The sequence below is a fragment of the Haliotis rubra genome, unplaced genomic scaffold (genome assembly GCF_003918875.1).
Source record: "Haliotis rubra isolate DU_JTF1 unplaced genomic scaffold, ASM391887v1 Scf104, whole genome shotgun sequence".
Classification (NCBI taxonomy): Eukaryota; Metazoa; Mollusca; class Gastropoda; order Lepetellida; family Haliotidae; genus Haliotis; species Haliotis rubra.
In genome coordinates, this window is record NW_025764937.1 from 549,906 (window position 1) to 564,799 (window position 14,894).

The 14,894-nt window shown below is 41.9% G+C and overlaps 1 protein-coding gene across 1 annotated transcript; it reads left to right on the forward strand.

Moving 5' to 3' along the window:
• Nucleotides 1-1,233: 1,233 nt before the first annotated feature.
• Nucleotides 1,234-14,141, forward strand: LOC124274442 (cation-dependent mannose-6-phosphate receptor-like). Its single transcript, XM_046709810.1, has 7 exons — nt 1,234-1,543; nt 3,088-3,187; nt 4,193-4,314; nt 5,567-5,654; nt 6,797-6,906; nt 8,492-8,618; nt 13,747-14,141. Exons 1-7 carry the CDS (start codon nt 1,368-1,370, stop codon nt 13,801-13,803), a joined length of 780 nt encoding a protein of 259 aa, XP_046565766.1. The 5' UTR covers nt 1,234-1,367; the 3' UTR covers nt 13,804-14,141.
• The last annotated feature ends 753 nt before the right edge of the window (nt 14,142-14,894 follow it).

Here is a 14,894-nt window from a genome sequence, read left to right on the forward strand (position 1 = left end):
TACAGCAACACGTGACGGGTCAGCCTTCAATATAGTCTCCATCACGTTCGCTGAAAATATATGTTCTGCATAACTGTCCAGCATTCGGCTATTTGTTCAGGGAGTTAAAATTTCCGCCTCAGACAATAAAGAAGAAACGAACTTTAGTTACAAACAGTCATGCATGGGACATTTTGTACCAGTGTAATAAGGGATAAAATCACAGTTTAATTTTGTGAATAACATCGGACATCATGTTGTATCAAATATTAAAATTTCATCCACTCATCGTATCCCACCAAAAGCACCACCGATCACAACATGTCGACCGTACAGGGTTTCGAAAGCTTTACTGAGGCCTTGAATGTTGTTCAAGGTTTGGGTTAGAATTGGTCTTCAGTAACGATGCTTGTCGTGGTGGTCAGGCTCGCTGACTTGGTTGACACATGCCATCGTATAACAATTGTGTATATCGATGACCATCCCGTTGATAACTGTATTGTTTGGTCCAGACTCGATTATTTACAGACCGCCGCCATATAGCTGGTATATTGTTGAGTGCGGCGTAAAACTAAACTCACTCACTCACTACTTGAATGTTGAAGCCCTCCACGAGGTTGCTTGATTGCAATGTATTAAATGTAATTCACTGCAAGACTGTAGTTTCTAGAGTGACTGAGAGAGTGAGTATGTGATTTTACGCCGCTTTTAGCAGTACTCCAGCTATATAAGGTGGGGGACACCAGAAGTGGACTTCACACATTGTATCATGTGGGAAATCGAACCCGGGTCTTCGGCGTGACGAGCGAACGCTTTAACCACTAGGCTACCCCACAGCTCCCTGCATGTTCAAGAATATTGCTTCTAGACATAAAGGGAAAGTTGACGGCTAGAATAGAAGTAATTTGCCTTGTCTTTTGGAAAGACCTCTTTCTTGTCAATTCCTGGTGTGTTAGACAACGCACAACATAACTTCTTTGAGTGGCATTTAGAAGTTGGTTTGATGAAAAACGGGGAAATTCTATGCATATACAACGTCTTTATTATTAATGTAAGCGACGCGATAACACTTTCGTGATAACGGTGTTGGGCGTTTACGCCGAAAAGTCGCTTACATTATGTTAAAGAATTTGTATATCGGTACAACTTTCCCCATTGATCAAACTTCAGCGCTGTAACAATACACTACCAACTACAGCTGTATAACGAGGATGCTTTGGACACCTGGCGGTTCACAGGCGACACCAGTATAAGGCTTGTTGGACGTGTACCTAGTCTCCCATGTGACCCATGTGACAATAGGCCATGAATCGGGTCACCTCGTGAGCATACTGACTGTGCACTGAGTGACCTGTCATCTGGGACATGATACCTGTTTATTCAGCAACATGACTCCACGCCATATTTATCGTGTATATATTTGTTTACTCGTCTTCTCGTTTGCGCCAACTCCCTCACTCACCCAAGTGTTAGACACGTGTATCCAGCAGACATCATGTTCGTGCAAGAACTCCAAGGGAACAATAGATCTGACTCCTCTCGCCAACACAGCCGGGTCCGCCAAGTAAGTTTTACACTGTTTGTTCAACATTCTATGTTAAATTCGACCTACATATGTCACCATAATCAATCAAGCAGAAGCAATCCGCTGAGAAGAGTTATTCCCCTTAGAAGTGTCAGGATTTTTCGATGTGTTCTTTGAATCCCCGATCATGAATCGTTTCAGCCTCATTGTTAGAGGTACCCGTGAAGGTCCGGGTTAGAATTGATCTTCAGTAACCCATGCTTGTCGTAAAAGGTGACTGATCGGGTGGTCAGGCTCGCTGACTTGGTTGACACGTCATCGGTTCCCAATTGCTCAGATCGATGCTCATGCTGTTGATCACGGGATTGTCTGGTCCAGACTCGATTACTTACAGACCGCCGCCATATAGCTGGAATATTGCTGAGTGCGGCCTAACTCTGAACTCACTCATTGTTAGAGGTAGGGTCAATGAGGTAAGAGCATAAAATATGGTCAGGGTATAAAAAACGTCAGTATGCGTTTTAACCTCCGATTGTGACACGCCCTTTTTACCTGAAACAGTTTTCAAAGCGGCGTAAAACACGACTTACTCATAAATATGAAACCCACGTTTTCTAACTATATCTGAATTGAAATGATAGCGTGGTGCATATGTATCTCAATGGGTTCTGAAATGTGAAGGGGCGGTGGATAGCCTAGTGGTTAAAGCGTTCGCTCGTCACGCCGAAGACCAGAGTTCGATTCCTCACATGGGTACAATGTGTGAAGCCCATTTCTTGTGTTCCCCGCCGTGATATTGCTGGAATATTGCTAAAAGCAAACTTATCTCACTCACTCGCTGAAATGTGAAGAGAAAAGCATCTCATGTTCAGTGCGTTTTGCAAGCATCGTGTTTAATTGCATATGGTGAAGAAAGCTTGAACGTATCACGTCTCTTATATGTCGTCAGCCTTTCTTGAACTGTTGTGTGCCATCTTTCAGTACGGAATGTCTGCCTTTTGCTGTACGTTCCAGAATACCGTTGTACAAAGCGATCTTAGCGCTAAGGTGACTCCCATACCTTAACATAGACTTACGACTGCCGTAACGTGCTTTTTTACAACGGTATATATACACATGTAGTGTATATACTTATACTGAAGTATATCAAACTATCTGTTGTAGAATCCTGGATTATCTATCTGTTATCGTTTCTTTGTTCCTTGAGTATATCTCCCAGCTAACAGATAACATTGTCATAGGTTCATAATAGTTTAAAAAAATTAAAAAATTCCTAATTGTTTCCGTAGGGTTTTAAGAATGTCTCACTACTAATCAATATGCTATTGAAATTTAATTAAACTGTTTCGAAAAGTTTCTGGAACCATACCAATATATTTCTGGAACAGTTGCGAAATGTTTTGGGGATGTTTTTATCACATTTTTTTCGTGTTAGTTGGGATGTTCTGACTTGTAGATTTCTGCAGTATGTAACTGTTATCCGTTTAGAATTAAGCGGCAGCCTTAAGTAAATGTCGGCCAACTGCCAAAATTCACGAAGTGTGTTTCTTAGATCGATTCCAGTAGTCTGTTTTCTGTTGTAGGTTCCTCGACCAGCCAGACGCAAGTGGTTCCACCTTTAAGTACTCGTGGAATCCTTGCAAAGACTTCACCGAGGGCACAAGTGCCTGTACCCAGGTCGCGGTAAGTCTCAAGCATGGTCCAACTTAACAGAAAATAGCGTGTGTGATATGAGAGTCCCACTAGTCTGCGTCCCTGATATAGTGTCCTTCAGGATGCCAGGAACATCATCGTCCTGATCTCGGCACCACATCAAGTTTGGGCTTGGACCCGTGAAGATCAGGGGTAGAATTGGTCTTCAGCAACCCATGCTTGTCGTAAGAGGCGACAACCGGGATCGAATGATCAGACTCGCTGATTTTCGTAGTTCGAAGCTCGATGCTGTTGATCACTTGCTTGTCTGGTCCAAACTCGATTATTTACAGACGGTTAACTGGATCACTGGATTGTCCTATCTGAAATTCGATTATTTATAGGCCGCCGCCATATAGCTGGACTACCGCTGAGTACGGCGTTGAACAATCCATCAATCAGCCTTTGGGTTTCATCACCTTAAACCACTAGGGAAAGTTATGTCCATTGTTCTTGGAAGTGTTTTAGTAGCATAACTGAATAACTGCCCTAGGGCAATTGTTTCTATTTAAACACAATAACATTGAACTCATTTTGATAATCTTTATCATGCCTAATACATTATACGCGTATAAAATAAGTATGCCCTCGTGGTGTGAGCCGTTTAATCACCCTCACTACGGTAGTTATTTAAATAAACTCAGCTCGGGCTAAAGTCCTAGCTAAAGCCGCTCATTTAAATAACTACCTTGTACGGGTGATTAACCTATACATACCCATCAGACCTCGCACTTGCGCTTGAAAAACCTTTTAACACGGCATCAAACCAAATTGCCTTACTTTCAGTCTAATCATCTAAACTCTGTTGCATGGTATAGGGGGCAGTGGGGTGGCTTAGTGGTTAAAGCGTCCGCTCTTCACGCCGAGGGCCCGGGTTCGATTCCCCACACGGGTACAATGTGTGAAGCCCATTTCTGGTGTTCCCCGCCGTGATCTTGCTGGAATATTGCTAAAAGTGGCGTAAAACTATATTCACACACTCACTCGCTGTTGCAGGCATGCCAATCTGACAGCAGCACCGGTACCGACTACAACCTGGGTGACCAGGCCTCAGCTGAGTTCGTGAATGAAGCCACTTCTCTCAGCCTCCACTATTCTTCCACCACCGACATCACCAGGTACTTCAACATCAATTTACAATTTCTGAAGAACAAAGCTGACTCCTATAGATAAGTCAGCATATGTAATATTAACCTAACACGCTGCTTATTTAGGAGATACACGTACTGTGTTTGGAAATTAAATAAATGTTAGACCGAATTGATAGTCTCTAAATTTCATTTGAAGCCGAACGCGTAGCAGAGAAGAGCTTTCTGGTGGTTCAAGTTTTGACATCTATTTTTTGAACGATGCAACAGGACATAATGGATTATGAGTGGCATAAATTTGGTGTTTTGTCTGACCGTTTTCTTGTGAATTTCCCATTCTAAAGGGAACTAATATACCATTTACCAGGTAGGCAAATGTGTACTAACGTTTTGCTGCAAATTTTGTATAGATAGGGATGTATTTTACAAGGTTTTCTGATTTATATGTTAGATATTGTTTGGTTATGTTTGGGGCTGTGTATTGTCATTGAGTTTGAATATTTTTATGATAGAAATGAATATGATAGTGAGTTTCCCTAATAATTGTGAAGGAAAAATCATATAATTGTATTTTTCGAGTTTTAATAAATGTTTTGTAGGCATTTACATCACGTCTGTTGTGTTGATATTAGCCATATTGGTGGTCAAGCTGTAGTAGTGCGGCAGTGTTGTATATGTGCGCAGCGAAGCGCCGTGAAATCGGACGCATTTTCAATCCCAAATTGATACCATCTGATTTTATTGATTGACCAATCAAATTCGAGCATTTCACGTAGCCATGGTAGCATTAATCATATAAAGGGGCGATGGGGTAGCCTGGTTGTTAAAGCGTTCGCTAGTCACGCCGAAGACCCGGGTTCGAGTCTCCACATGGGTACAATGTGTGAAGCTAATTTCTGGTGCCTCCCGCCGTGGTATTGCTGGAATATTGCTAAAGGGGAGTAAAAATTAAACTTACTCATCATGAAAAGACGAAACACTGTAGACAACAAAATGGTGACTTCGTTCAGAACAAGAATGCTACACGAGCCCTGTCCATTCTGTTACCAGAAAATCAGTTTGTGGACATGACACATTACCGTTCAGGTCACTGAGTGAATATTTTGTACGTCGCTTCTTGCAACATTGGACCAATATCACGGAGGGGGAAAAACCAGTAATGGGCCTCACACATTCGAACCCGGGTCTTCGGTGTGACGAGCGCACACTATGACCACTAGGGCACTCCGCATCCCCTCAGGTCAGTGGAACATAAAAGTCATCAGTTGTAATTTGTGAACAGGACGACGATTGTGACGTTGACATGTGACGAGACCCAAGAGGCCTCGCTTGCCATCACAGGGGAGGATCCGAGTAACCCTGGAAATTATGTGAGTATCAGTCCCCTCCCTGGTGTAGCTCCCTCACACACCCCTGCTTTATACAAATATAGCCTCTCCCAAATAATCGTCATCGACCCTTGAACATCCGGGTTACAATCGGTTTTCAGCAACCCATGCTTGTCGTAAGAGGCGGCTAACGGGATCGAGTGGTCAGACTCGCTTGGTTGACACATGTCATCCTGTCTCATTTGCGTAGATCGGTGCACATGATAATGATCACTGGATTGTCTGATCCATACTAGATTATTCTAGAAAACCCAAACAACCAATAATCGTCATCCGTATCCACCAGTGTGCACAAAGACCAAGCCCTGCGTTATTACGGAATTTCCTGTCACATTAGATTTCCCAAATTTGTCATCTAGATACCCTCCATCCCTCATAATGTTCATCTAGATTTCTGTGTCACATTAAACTTTCACGAAGTGATGCACCTTCAATATTTGTCAAAGCAGCAAGTGTACATCCACATTTAGCGTTTCACCTAACTATCTTACGCATTACAGTTGATTACGTTGACCAACAAGTGGACTTGTCCAAAAGCAGCGTTTCATTTATTTACCTTACTCATTAGAGCTGACCAGCATGTGTGTTTGCCCTAAAGCATTTTGTCACTTAACTACCTTACTCATTACAGTTGATTACGTTGACCAACAAGTGGACTTGTCCAAAAGCAGCGTTTCACTTATTTACCTTACTCATTACTCATTATGAGCTGACCAGCATGTTGTTTTGACCAACAAGTGGACTAAAGCATTTTGTTACTCATTAGAGCTGACCAGCATTAACTACCTTAACTTACATTACAGTTGATTACGTTGACCAACAAGTGGACTTGTCCAAAAGCAGCGTTTCATTTTATTACTCATTAGAGCTGACCAGCATGTGTTTTTGCTCATTAAGCTGACCTTACAGCAGTTGTACCTTACTCATTAGAGCTGACCAGCATGTGTGTTTGCCCTAAAGCATTTTGTCACTTAACTACCTTACTCATTACAGTTGATTACGTTGACCAACAAGTGGACTTGTCCAAAAGCAGCGTTTCATTTATTTACCTTACTCATTAGAGCTTACCAGCATGTGTGTTTTCCCTAAAGCATTTTTTCACTTAACAAGCTTACTCATTGCAGCTGATGACGTTGACCAGCAAGTACGCTTGTCCAAAAGCAGGACCAGGACCTACCAAAGGGCCCCCGGAGCCTGAAGGGGGGATATCTATCGGTAGCATCCTTGTCATCGTGTGAGTTGCTATTAAGGGCGTCTGCACAATCCCTCAAAACACTTTCTTTGGCATATAGGATCCTCCATTACCACCATGTCTGTTATTTGGGTGTACTTAATCTTACAGTTTCCATGATTTATGTACTATCATGAAGCATGTGAAGATATTCGTTTTTGTTTCTATTGCCCATCTATTTTTATATTGCCCAGAGTTATATTCCAACCTGAAATAATAAGAAAACGTTCCTGTCCCAGACGCTGTTGGAAGTTATGCCTTGACGTTATATAATCCCTTACCCTTGCATACTCGTAAGAAACCGAAGTGAGCTTGATATTACTTCATTTGGCATCTGAATACCTCCAATGCTCTATCTTTGGCATCTATATACCATCCATGTCCTATCTTTGGCATCTGAATATCTTCCATGACCTATCTTTGGCATCTGAATACCTCCAATGCTCTATCTTTGGCATCTGAATACCTTCCATGCCCTATCTTTGGCATCTAAATATACCTTCCATGCCCTATCTTTGGCATCTGGATACCTTCCATGCCCCATCTTTGGTCCTATTTTTGGGCTTTGAATACCTTCCATGCCCTATCTTTGGTCCTATCTTTGGCATCTGAATACCTCCCATGCTCTATCTTTGGCATCTGGATACCTTCCATGCCCTATCTTTGGCATCTGAATACCTTCCATGCCCTATCTTTGGTCCTATCTTTGGCATCTGGATACCTTCCATGCCCTATCTTTGGCATCTGAATACCTTCCATGCCCTATCTTTGGTCCTATCTTTGGCATCTGAATACCTTCAATGCCCTATCTTTGGTCCTATCTTTGGCATCTGAATACCTTCCATGCCCTATCTTTGGCATCTGGATACCTTCAATGCCCTATCTTTGGCATCTAGATACCTTCAATGCCCTATCTTTGGCATCTAGATACCTTCCATGCCCTATCTTTGGCATCTGGATACCTTCAATGCCCTATCTTTGACATCTAGATACCTTCAATGACCTATCTGTGGCCCTATCTTTGGCATCTAGATACCTTCAATGCCCTATGTTTGGCATCTGCATACCTTCCATGTCCTATCTTTGGCATCTAGACACCTTCCATGCCCTTTCTTTGTCATTTCTAGATACCTTCCACGCCCTACCGTTGGCACCTGGATACCTTCTATGCCCTTTCTTTGTCATGTAGATACTCTTGCCACCTATTTGTCATCTTCATCCCGTCCTTGTACAGACTGATATCTAGATAAGCTGCATTCCACGTTTTTCATCTGAATGTCTTGTTTGTCACACAGACCTTGCCACATGTTTGCCATCTGGATAGCTTCCATGCCAGAAATCTGTCATCTCGATATTTGCCATCTAGATACCCGCCATGTTACATCTTTGTGATCCAGATGCCCTTTATAAAGCGTGTGCTTCATCCAGATATCTCTGCTTGATGCAAGTCTGTTATTACCTAGATTCACTCCCTGCCAATGTTTGCTAATTATGATACACATATGTCATCCCTATGTGTTAAACACACCATTAAATAACCAAATGCAGCATTGAATAGAATGTACAGTCATGTATAACTACCCACCAGCTTCTTCGGGACCTTCGTTGTGTACCTGGCGGGAGGGGTGGTGCTGCAGACCTTTGTCCGACGGGCCTCCGGGAGGGACATGGTACCTAACTATGGATTATGGGCAACAATGTTCGGACTCATTAAGGTAATCATATTCCATATCTGTGGGGTCCAGCTGACAGGCTAAATGCAACTCGCTAGTTCGTTCAAAGCAAAAGATTGGTTTTCACGTTAATGCTTTACTCTGCAACTGTGTGCGAAATAGCCACTGGCCCATCTAGCCCGTGGCTAGTACAAATTCAGTCGGGCCATTAAATCTCCAAGTCAGTTGCCCGACTGGCTAGTGAATTTTCATGGCGTCATGTTTTGAATATATCACTCTCTCCCACTTAAGTTATGCACTTTTAATTCATGCAAGATTATAACCTGATAAATGATTGATTTTCAACTTTTTGTAATCTTTTGCTTAGTTTCTACATTCAATTTTTAGGCTAGTGAATTATTTTGTGGATATGATATACATATTCAAAGGTAATATCCAATTCGCAAAGGCCCAACACGAACATTTTTACCAGTAGACTAATTATTATTAATTTGTGGCAAAATTATAACAGCGTATATGCATTCTATCACCGTTCAAAAAAGCAAGCTTTTGTTCAGTATGTTCGTGTTTAAACGAAGAGTTGCTAAATCGTTCCATGTATATAACGGCACAATGATAATGTATAAAACACACTTATCCTTTCTTAAACTGTATAACTATTTGGTCTTGATGTAAGTAAACATTAAATGTTTAATTTTATGTCTCCATTATGAAGGACCTGGCCTGTACGAATCCCGTTGGCAAAACGTTTTTAATTAAATTACTCTATCAATCATGATTAGGTACTGGTAAATAGAAAGGACTCTTCCTTTCTACGGTGTTGCCATATAGTTGCCATACCAATCATGATCAGGTACTGGTAAACATAGAAGGTTCGTCATTGATAGGGTGTTGCCAAATCGTTGCCAAATCAATCATGACCAGGTACTGGTATACGAAGTAGATTCTTCATTGTCAGTGGTGTTGCCAAATCGTTGCCAAATCAATCATGACCAGGTACTGGTATACGAAGTAGATTCTTCATAGTCAGTGGTGTTGCCAAATCGTTGCCAAATCAATCATGACCAGGTACTGGTATACGAAGTAGATTCTTCATTGTCAGTGGTGTTGCCAAATCGTTGCCAAATCAATCATGACCAGGTACTGGTATACGAAGTAGATTCTTCATTGTCAGTGGTGTTGCCAAATCGTTGCCAAATCAATCATGACCAGGTACTGGTATACGAAGTAGATTCTTCATTGTCAGTGGTGTTGCCAAATCGTTGCCAAATCAATCATGACCAGGTACTGGTATACGAAGTAGATTCTTCATTGTCAGTGGTGTTGCCAAATCGTTGCCAAATCAATCATGAATAGGTACTGGTGTACAAAGTAGATTCTTCATTGTCAGTGGTGTTGCCAAATCGTTGCCAAATCAATCATGAATAGGTACTGGTATACAAAGTAGATTCTTCATTGTCAGTGATGTTGCCAAATGGATCAGGACCACCGTAACCGTGGTTTAAAAAGCCATGTCCATAATGTTGGCGTTGCGTGTCAATCAAATTAATTGACATTCGTCAAAGTGACGTATTCTTAAATAAGACAATGAACTGAAAGGAGTCGATCAGAGAGATTGATCTGCATTTAGTTCAAAACAGTCACACGTGTTATTTGTTGAGCGGATATTGCATTAGAATTGTGGATGAATTGAAAGATAGATAATTGAAACCATTGGTGCACGAAATTAAGGTGACAGAAGCCACGAATTGTGAAGTTGGGCGTACTCGTTGTTTGTGTAAATCGGATATGAGTTTTGAAAATTTGCATTTAGACACAACAATACCGATTTCATCAGTGAATGTCGGCAACAGAATTAAATGCTACTTATTGTCCTCTCGTGGAATCGATTAAGCACGTGAAATAAAATGAATTGACTCTTATGACACGTTCTTGGACCATTGCCTCGGAGATTGCATTGGCAAAGGACAGGATCGTGAAATTGAATATGTCTAACACTACTTCTCAATCACAAATACAAGATGATCAGCTTCTGTTTGCGTATCACTAATGCAGATAAAGAAGACGCCTCAACCATATCAAACGAATCATTCTCGTGTTAATGCAAGCGCCATTTCCAATTCTAGGATACCAAAGTTTGTGATCTATATTTGATTACACATCTCACACTTGAACAATTCCCCACATGGGTACAATGTGTGAAGCCCATTTCTGGTGTCCGCCGCCGTGATATTGCTGGAATATTGCTACAAGCGTCGTAATAACCACTCACTCACTCACTTCAACGTGTTCCTCTTCTTGATCTTTGGTAATCTGGCTATACATTAACGAGAGGACTGCAAAGTGAAAAGTTTGTCTATAGGAGAAATTGAAACAACGGTAACGAGCATATCTACAAGCAAACCGAAACATGAGTCTCATGAACCAATTCAGACAATGACCTACTTTTCAGCCTATCCGAATTTTCTCGTGTGAAAGTGAAAAGAGACACTACAAACAACTATGGTTACACGAAATTCCACTTCCTTGTTTCATAAGAAAATGGTATTTACAAATTAATTTTAATTTTAAAATTTATTAAAAATATCGTATTTCCATATTTTATGGCGAGGTTTAGATAGCATAACCGTAATTAAGACGTCACACAGACTGCCCCTGTTTGATGAGGTCGTAAAATGATTTACAATTCATAATGGCTCACTGGTCATACCTGTTATGTGTTCTTTGCGCTTATTCAATGTATTTTTGTAACGTACAATGTGAGTGATATAATATCACTTCCGTACGTTTCTTGCGTCCGAGCCTCCTTTTGAGATTTCCGCGATTTCCAGATTTGCGTTTTTCAGAGCACACTGTACGACGGATCACGCTGCCCGACGTGTTTGCGAGAATATAAATGAGCGTAGTGTTGCGATATACAAATGATGTATCAAATAATACTGATTAATGTTTATATAACCAGTTGAATGAGTTGGTCTAAAAAATCTGGACTGGTTATCGTACTAAGTTGCGCAATAGGACGGAACCCAGTCAGCAGGAAACGAGACTGTTGTGTAATCAATGTTTTGCCTTGTGATGAGACCCGTGAAGATCCCAGTTAGAATTGATCTTCAGTAACCCATGCTTGTCTTAAGAGGCGACTAACGGGATCGGGTGATCAGGCTCGTTGATTTGGTTGAAACATGCCATCGTTTCCCAATTGCGTAGATCGATGTTCATACCTTTGATCACTGGATTGTTTGGTCCAGGCTCGATTATTTTCAAACTGCCTCCATATTGCTGGACCTTTGCCGGGTGCGGCGTTAAGCAACAAACAAAGAAACACAAGGCCGTGGTGGGATCTCATCAAGCTTGATATCTTTCAGCACACAGTGAGATGAGTTGATATGAGTTTAAACTTCACCTTCTTGACTTTGCACCTGTAAAGGACGTGCATGTGCGTTTGGCTGAATGTACTAGTCCACACGTTTGTAGACCCAGCCAAGTGAGATACCGTTTCGCAGTTTAAGACGATAAACACCACTTATAGATACTGTGTTCCGTATACTGATTCCGGCCCGACCAGTCTTTCTGACTGACTGACGGAGTTTTAAGCCGCTTTTAGCAATATTCCAGCAATATCACGGCGGGGGACACCAGAAATGGGCTTAACACATTGTTCCCATGTGGGGAATCGAACCCGGGTCTTCGGCGTGACGAGCCGACGCTTTAACCACTAGGCTACCCCACCGCCCCTCAGTCTTTCTGAAATATCCCAGCCGGGCGCCTGGTCGGGACACATCAAGTACTAACTTTGTATGACGCGGCCGGGGATCAAACTCCTGATCACCTGTTGTCCGAGCTGACGCTTATTCCACAAAACCAGGGCCGGCCATCGTCGCAATATCTTGAGGAAATGCATCTCATTTTCGCGTTTATAATGTACCCTGATTTGGCTACAGAGAGGTTACATCCAAACTTGTATACATGATTATTTGAACTTGGTTTCAACCAGTCGAAAGATGTTTTCATAGGACTAGACACAGTAATAAGGGGCCGTTCATAAGTTAAGGCTGGGGGTGGTGGTGGTGGTGGTGTGTGTGTGTGTGTGTGTGTGTGGGGGGGGGCAGTGATGATGATTTTATGGAGAAGCATGTACAATGTGAATGACCCCCAACATTTATGTACAAAATAAGTGACCCCCCTGCATGTCATGTACACAATCAATGACCCCCCTTCCCTTCCCATAATTTCTAAGCATAATTGTAAACATATTTTAGCTACGAAATCATATAGATTGAGCGGTAATACGTTCAGAAACGAATAAACAATTATAGAAACACGCGCGGCTAGAAGTGTTATATGGCAGCTATATGGCGGTGGTCTGTAAGTAATCGAATCTGGACCAGATAATCCAGTGATCAACAGCATGAGCATCGATCTGCGCAATTGGGAACCGATGACATGTGTCAACCAAGCCAGCGAGCCTGACCACCCGATCCCGTTAGTCGCCTCTTACGACAAGCATAGTCGCCTTACGAAAGCAGTGATTATACCAACAAAGACACTGATGGTAATATTCGCCTTGCTGCATCAATGAGTTGGACAGAAATCCAGGGTAAAATGATCTCAATGCTATTGTCTTGTAACTTGAGATGCAAAATGAGATGAGGGGCAAGTTCCTCATATAATAAAAAGCTTCCAGGCCTGTGGTACATTCTAGAATTTGTGTCGCGCAAGTCTAAATAAAGAACATTCGAATGATTGTCACCAAGTACAAAGTACCACTGCCACCTAACAAAATCTATGATTGATCTGGCCTAAAATCAAACACAAACGATATAGCTATTCAACGGTAATTTTGTTAATATCGAAAAGTTTTTTTATTTATTTTTTATTTGTTCCCATGGTTACAAAGTCAACAAACAAAGGTATACGGTAGCATCAGACACAGAAAAGGTGAAGATACATTGCTGTAAAGATGTAATCATAATTAGTAAATAATATTCGTAAATGCGTTTAATTGATGATGCATTATTGATGACGTATTAGGGATGACGTAATACTGATGACGTGTTATTGATGACGTATTAGTGATGACATATTACTGATGACGTATAATTAATGACGTTTTACTGAAGACGTATTATTGATGTAGTCGATGATATATCACGTGTCGTTTGTCTTGCAGGACGGAGTCACATTCACCATCTCCTGTGGGAGACGAACTGGTTATGGCAAAGTTTAATAGGTCATGGCCACACTTGTTTCGGGGACAACATTGCTTTGATCCAGGAGTGACATCATGTCTGCGAGAGTACGTTGTGTAGCAGCTGATGTCCGGAATGCTGTTGCCCCTCGCAACAAACTAACCATGCTGATTGCCATACTGCAGGAATTCTCGGCCAAGCACCGAGCTCTGTTCGGAATTATTTGGTGAAATATCCAAAGCCTTTGGTAACCTGAATAACCTGACCTCATGTACATGAATAGCCAAATCGTCATCGTATACATAGTGTGAATCATCTGTTGATGCATAGTAGAGTATACTATTCACAAGAAGTAAAGGAACACCCGATTCTTTCACACGACTTTGTTTAATCTGCTATACAGTGGACCCGTGAAGATCCGGGTTAGAATTGGCCTTCAGTAACCTATGCTTGGCGTAAGAGGCGACTAACGGCATCGGGTGGTCCGGCTCGCTGACACATGTCACCGTATCCCACTTGCTAGATCGAGCGCATCACTGGATTATCTGACCCAGACCCGATTACTTACTGACCGCCACCATATAGCTGGAATATTGCTGACTGCGGCGTAAAACTAAAGTCAGTCAATCACTGTTATGCAATGTCTTAAGATTTAAGAAGTAACAGCGTGTTATTTACCTTTTTTTTGAGCGGTATATATATGTTGAAGCAGTGTTTATGTAAACACAGAGGCCTTGAATTTAACGTCTTGTATGAATTATGTCACTTTTATAACAATATTATGACGTCATTCATGGTTGCACTTGATCGTTGGACCCGTGTTTGTCCCGGCTCAATGTACCCGCCGCAACACGCCCGGCCCAACGCACCCGGCCAAACACAGATCATACATATATACGGGGCGATAGGGTCGCCCAGTAGTTAGCGTTCGCTCGTCACGCCGATAACCGGGGTTCGATTGCCCATATCTGATGTCCCTCGTCGTGATATTGCTAGAATATTGCTAAAAGCAGCGTAAACCTAAACTCAGATCAGCGGATGGACTTGCGCACGTGCTCGCCAAAGCGTGAAATCTTTGATAGGCTGCTTTATCATAACCGAACACAGAACTTCAACAGGAAAATATATA

Excerpts from the sequence above, each read along its gene's own strand:
- LOC124274442 (XM_046709810.1), top strand. The coding sequence starts at position 1,368 with ATGACTCCACGCCATATTTATCGTGTATATATTTGTTTACTCGTCTTC. Across the intron at positions 5,655-6,796 it reads CGAGTAACCCTGGAAATTAT|CTGATGACGTTGACCAGCAA; the intron begins GTGAGTATCAGT and ends TACTCATTGCAG. Across the intron at positions 6,907-8,491 it reads GGTAGCATCCTTGTCATCGT|CTTCTTCGGGACCTTCGTTG; the intron begins GTGAGTTGCTAT and ends ACTACCCACCAG.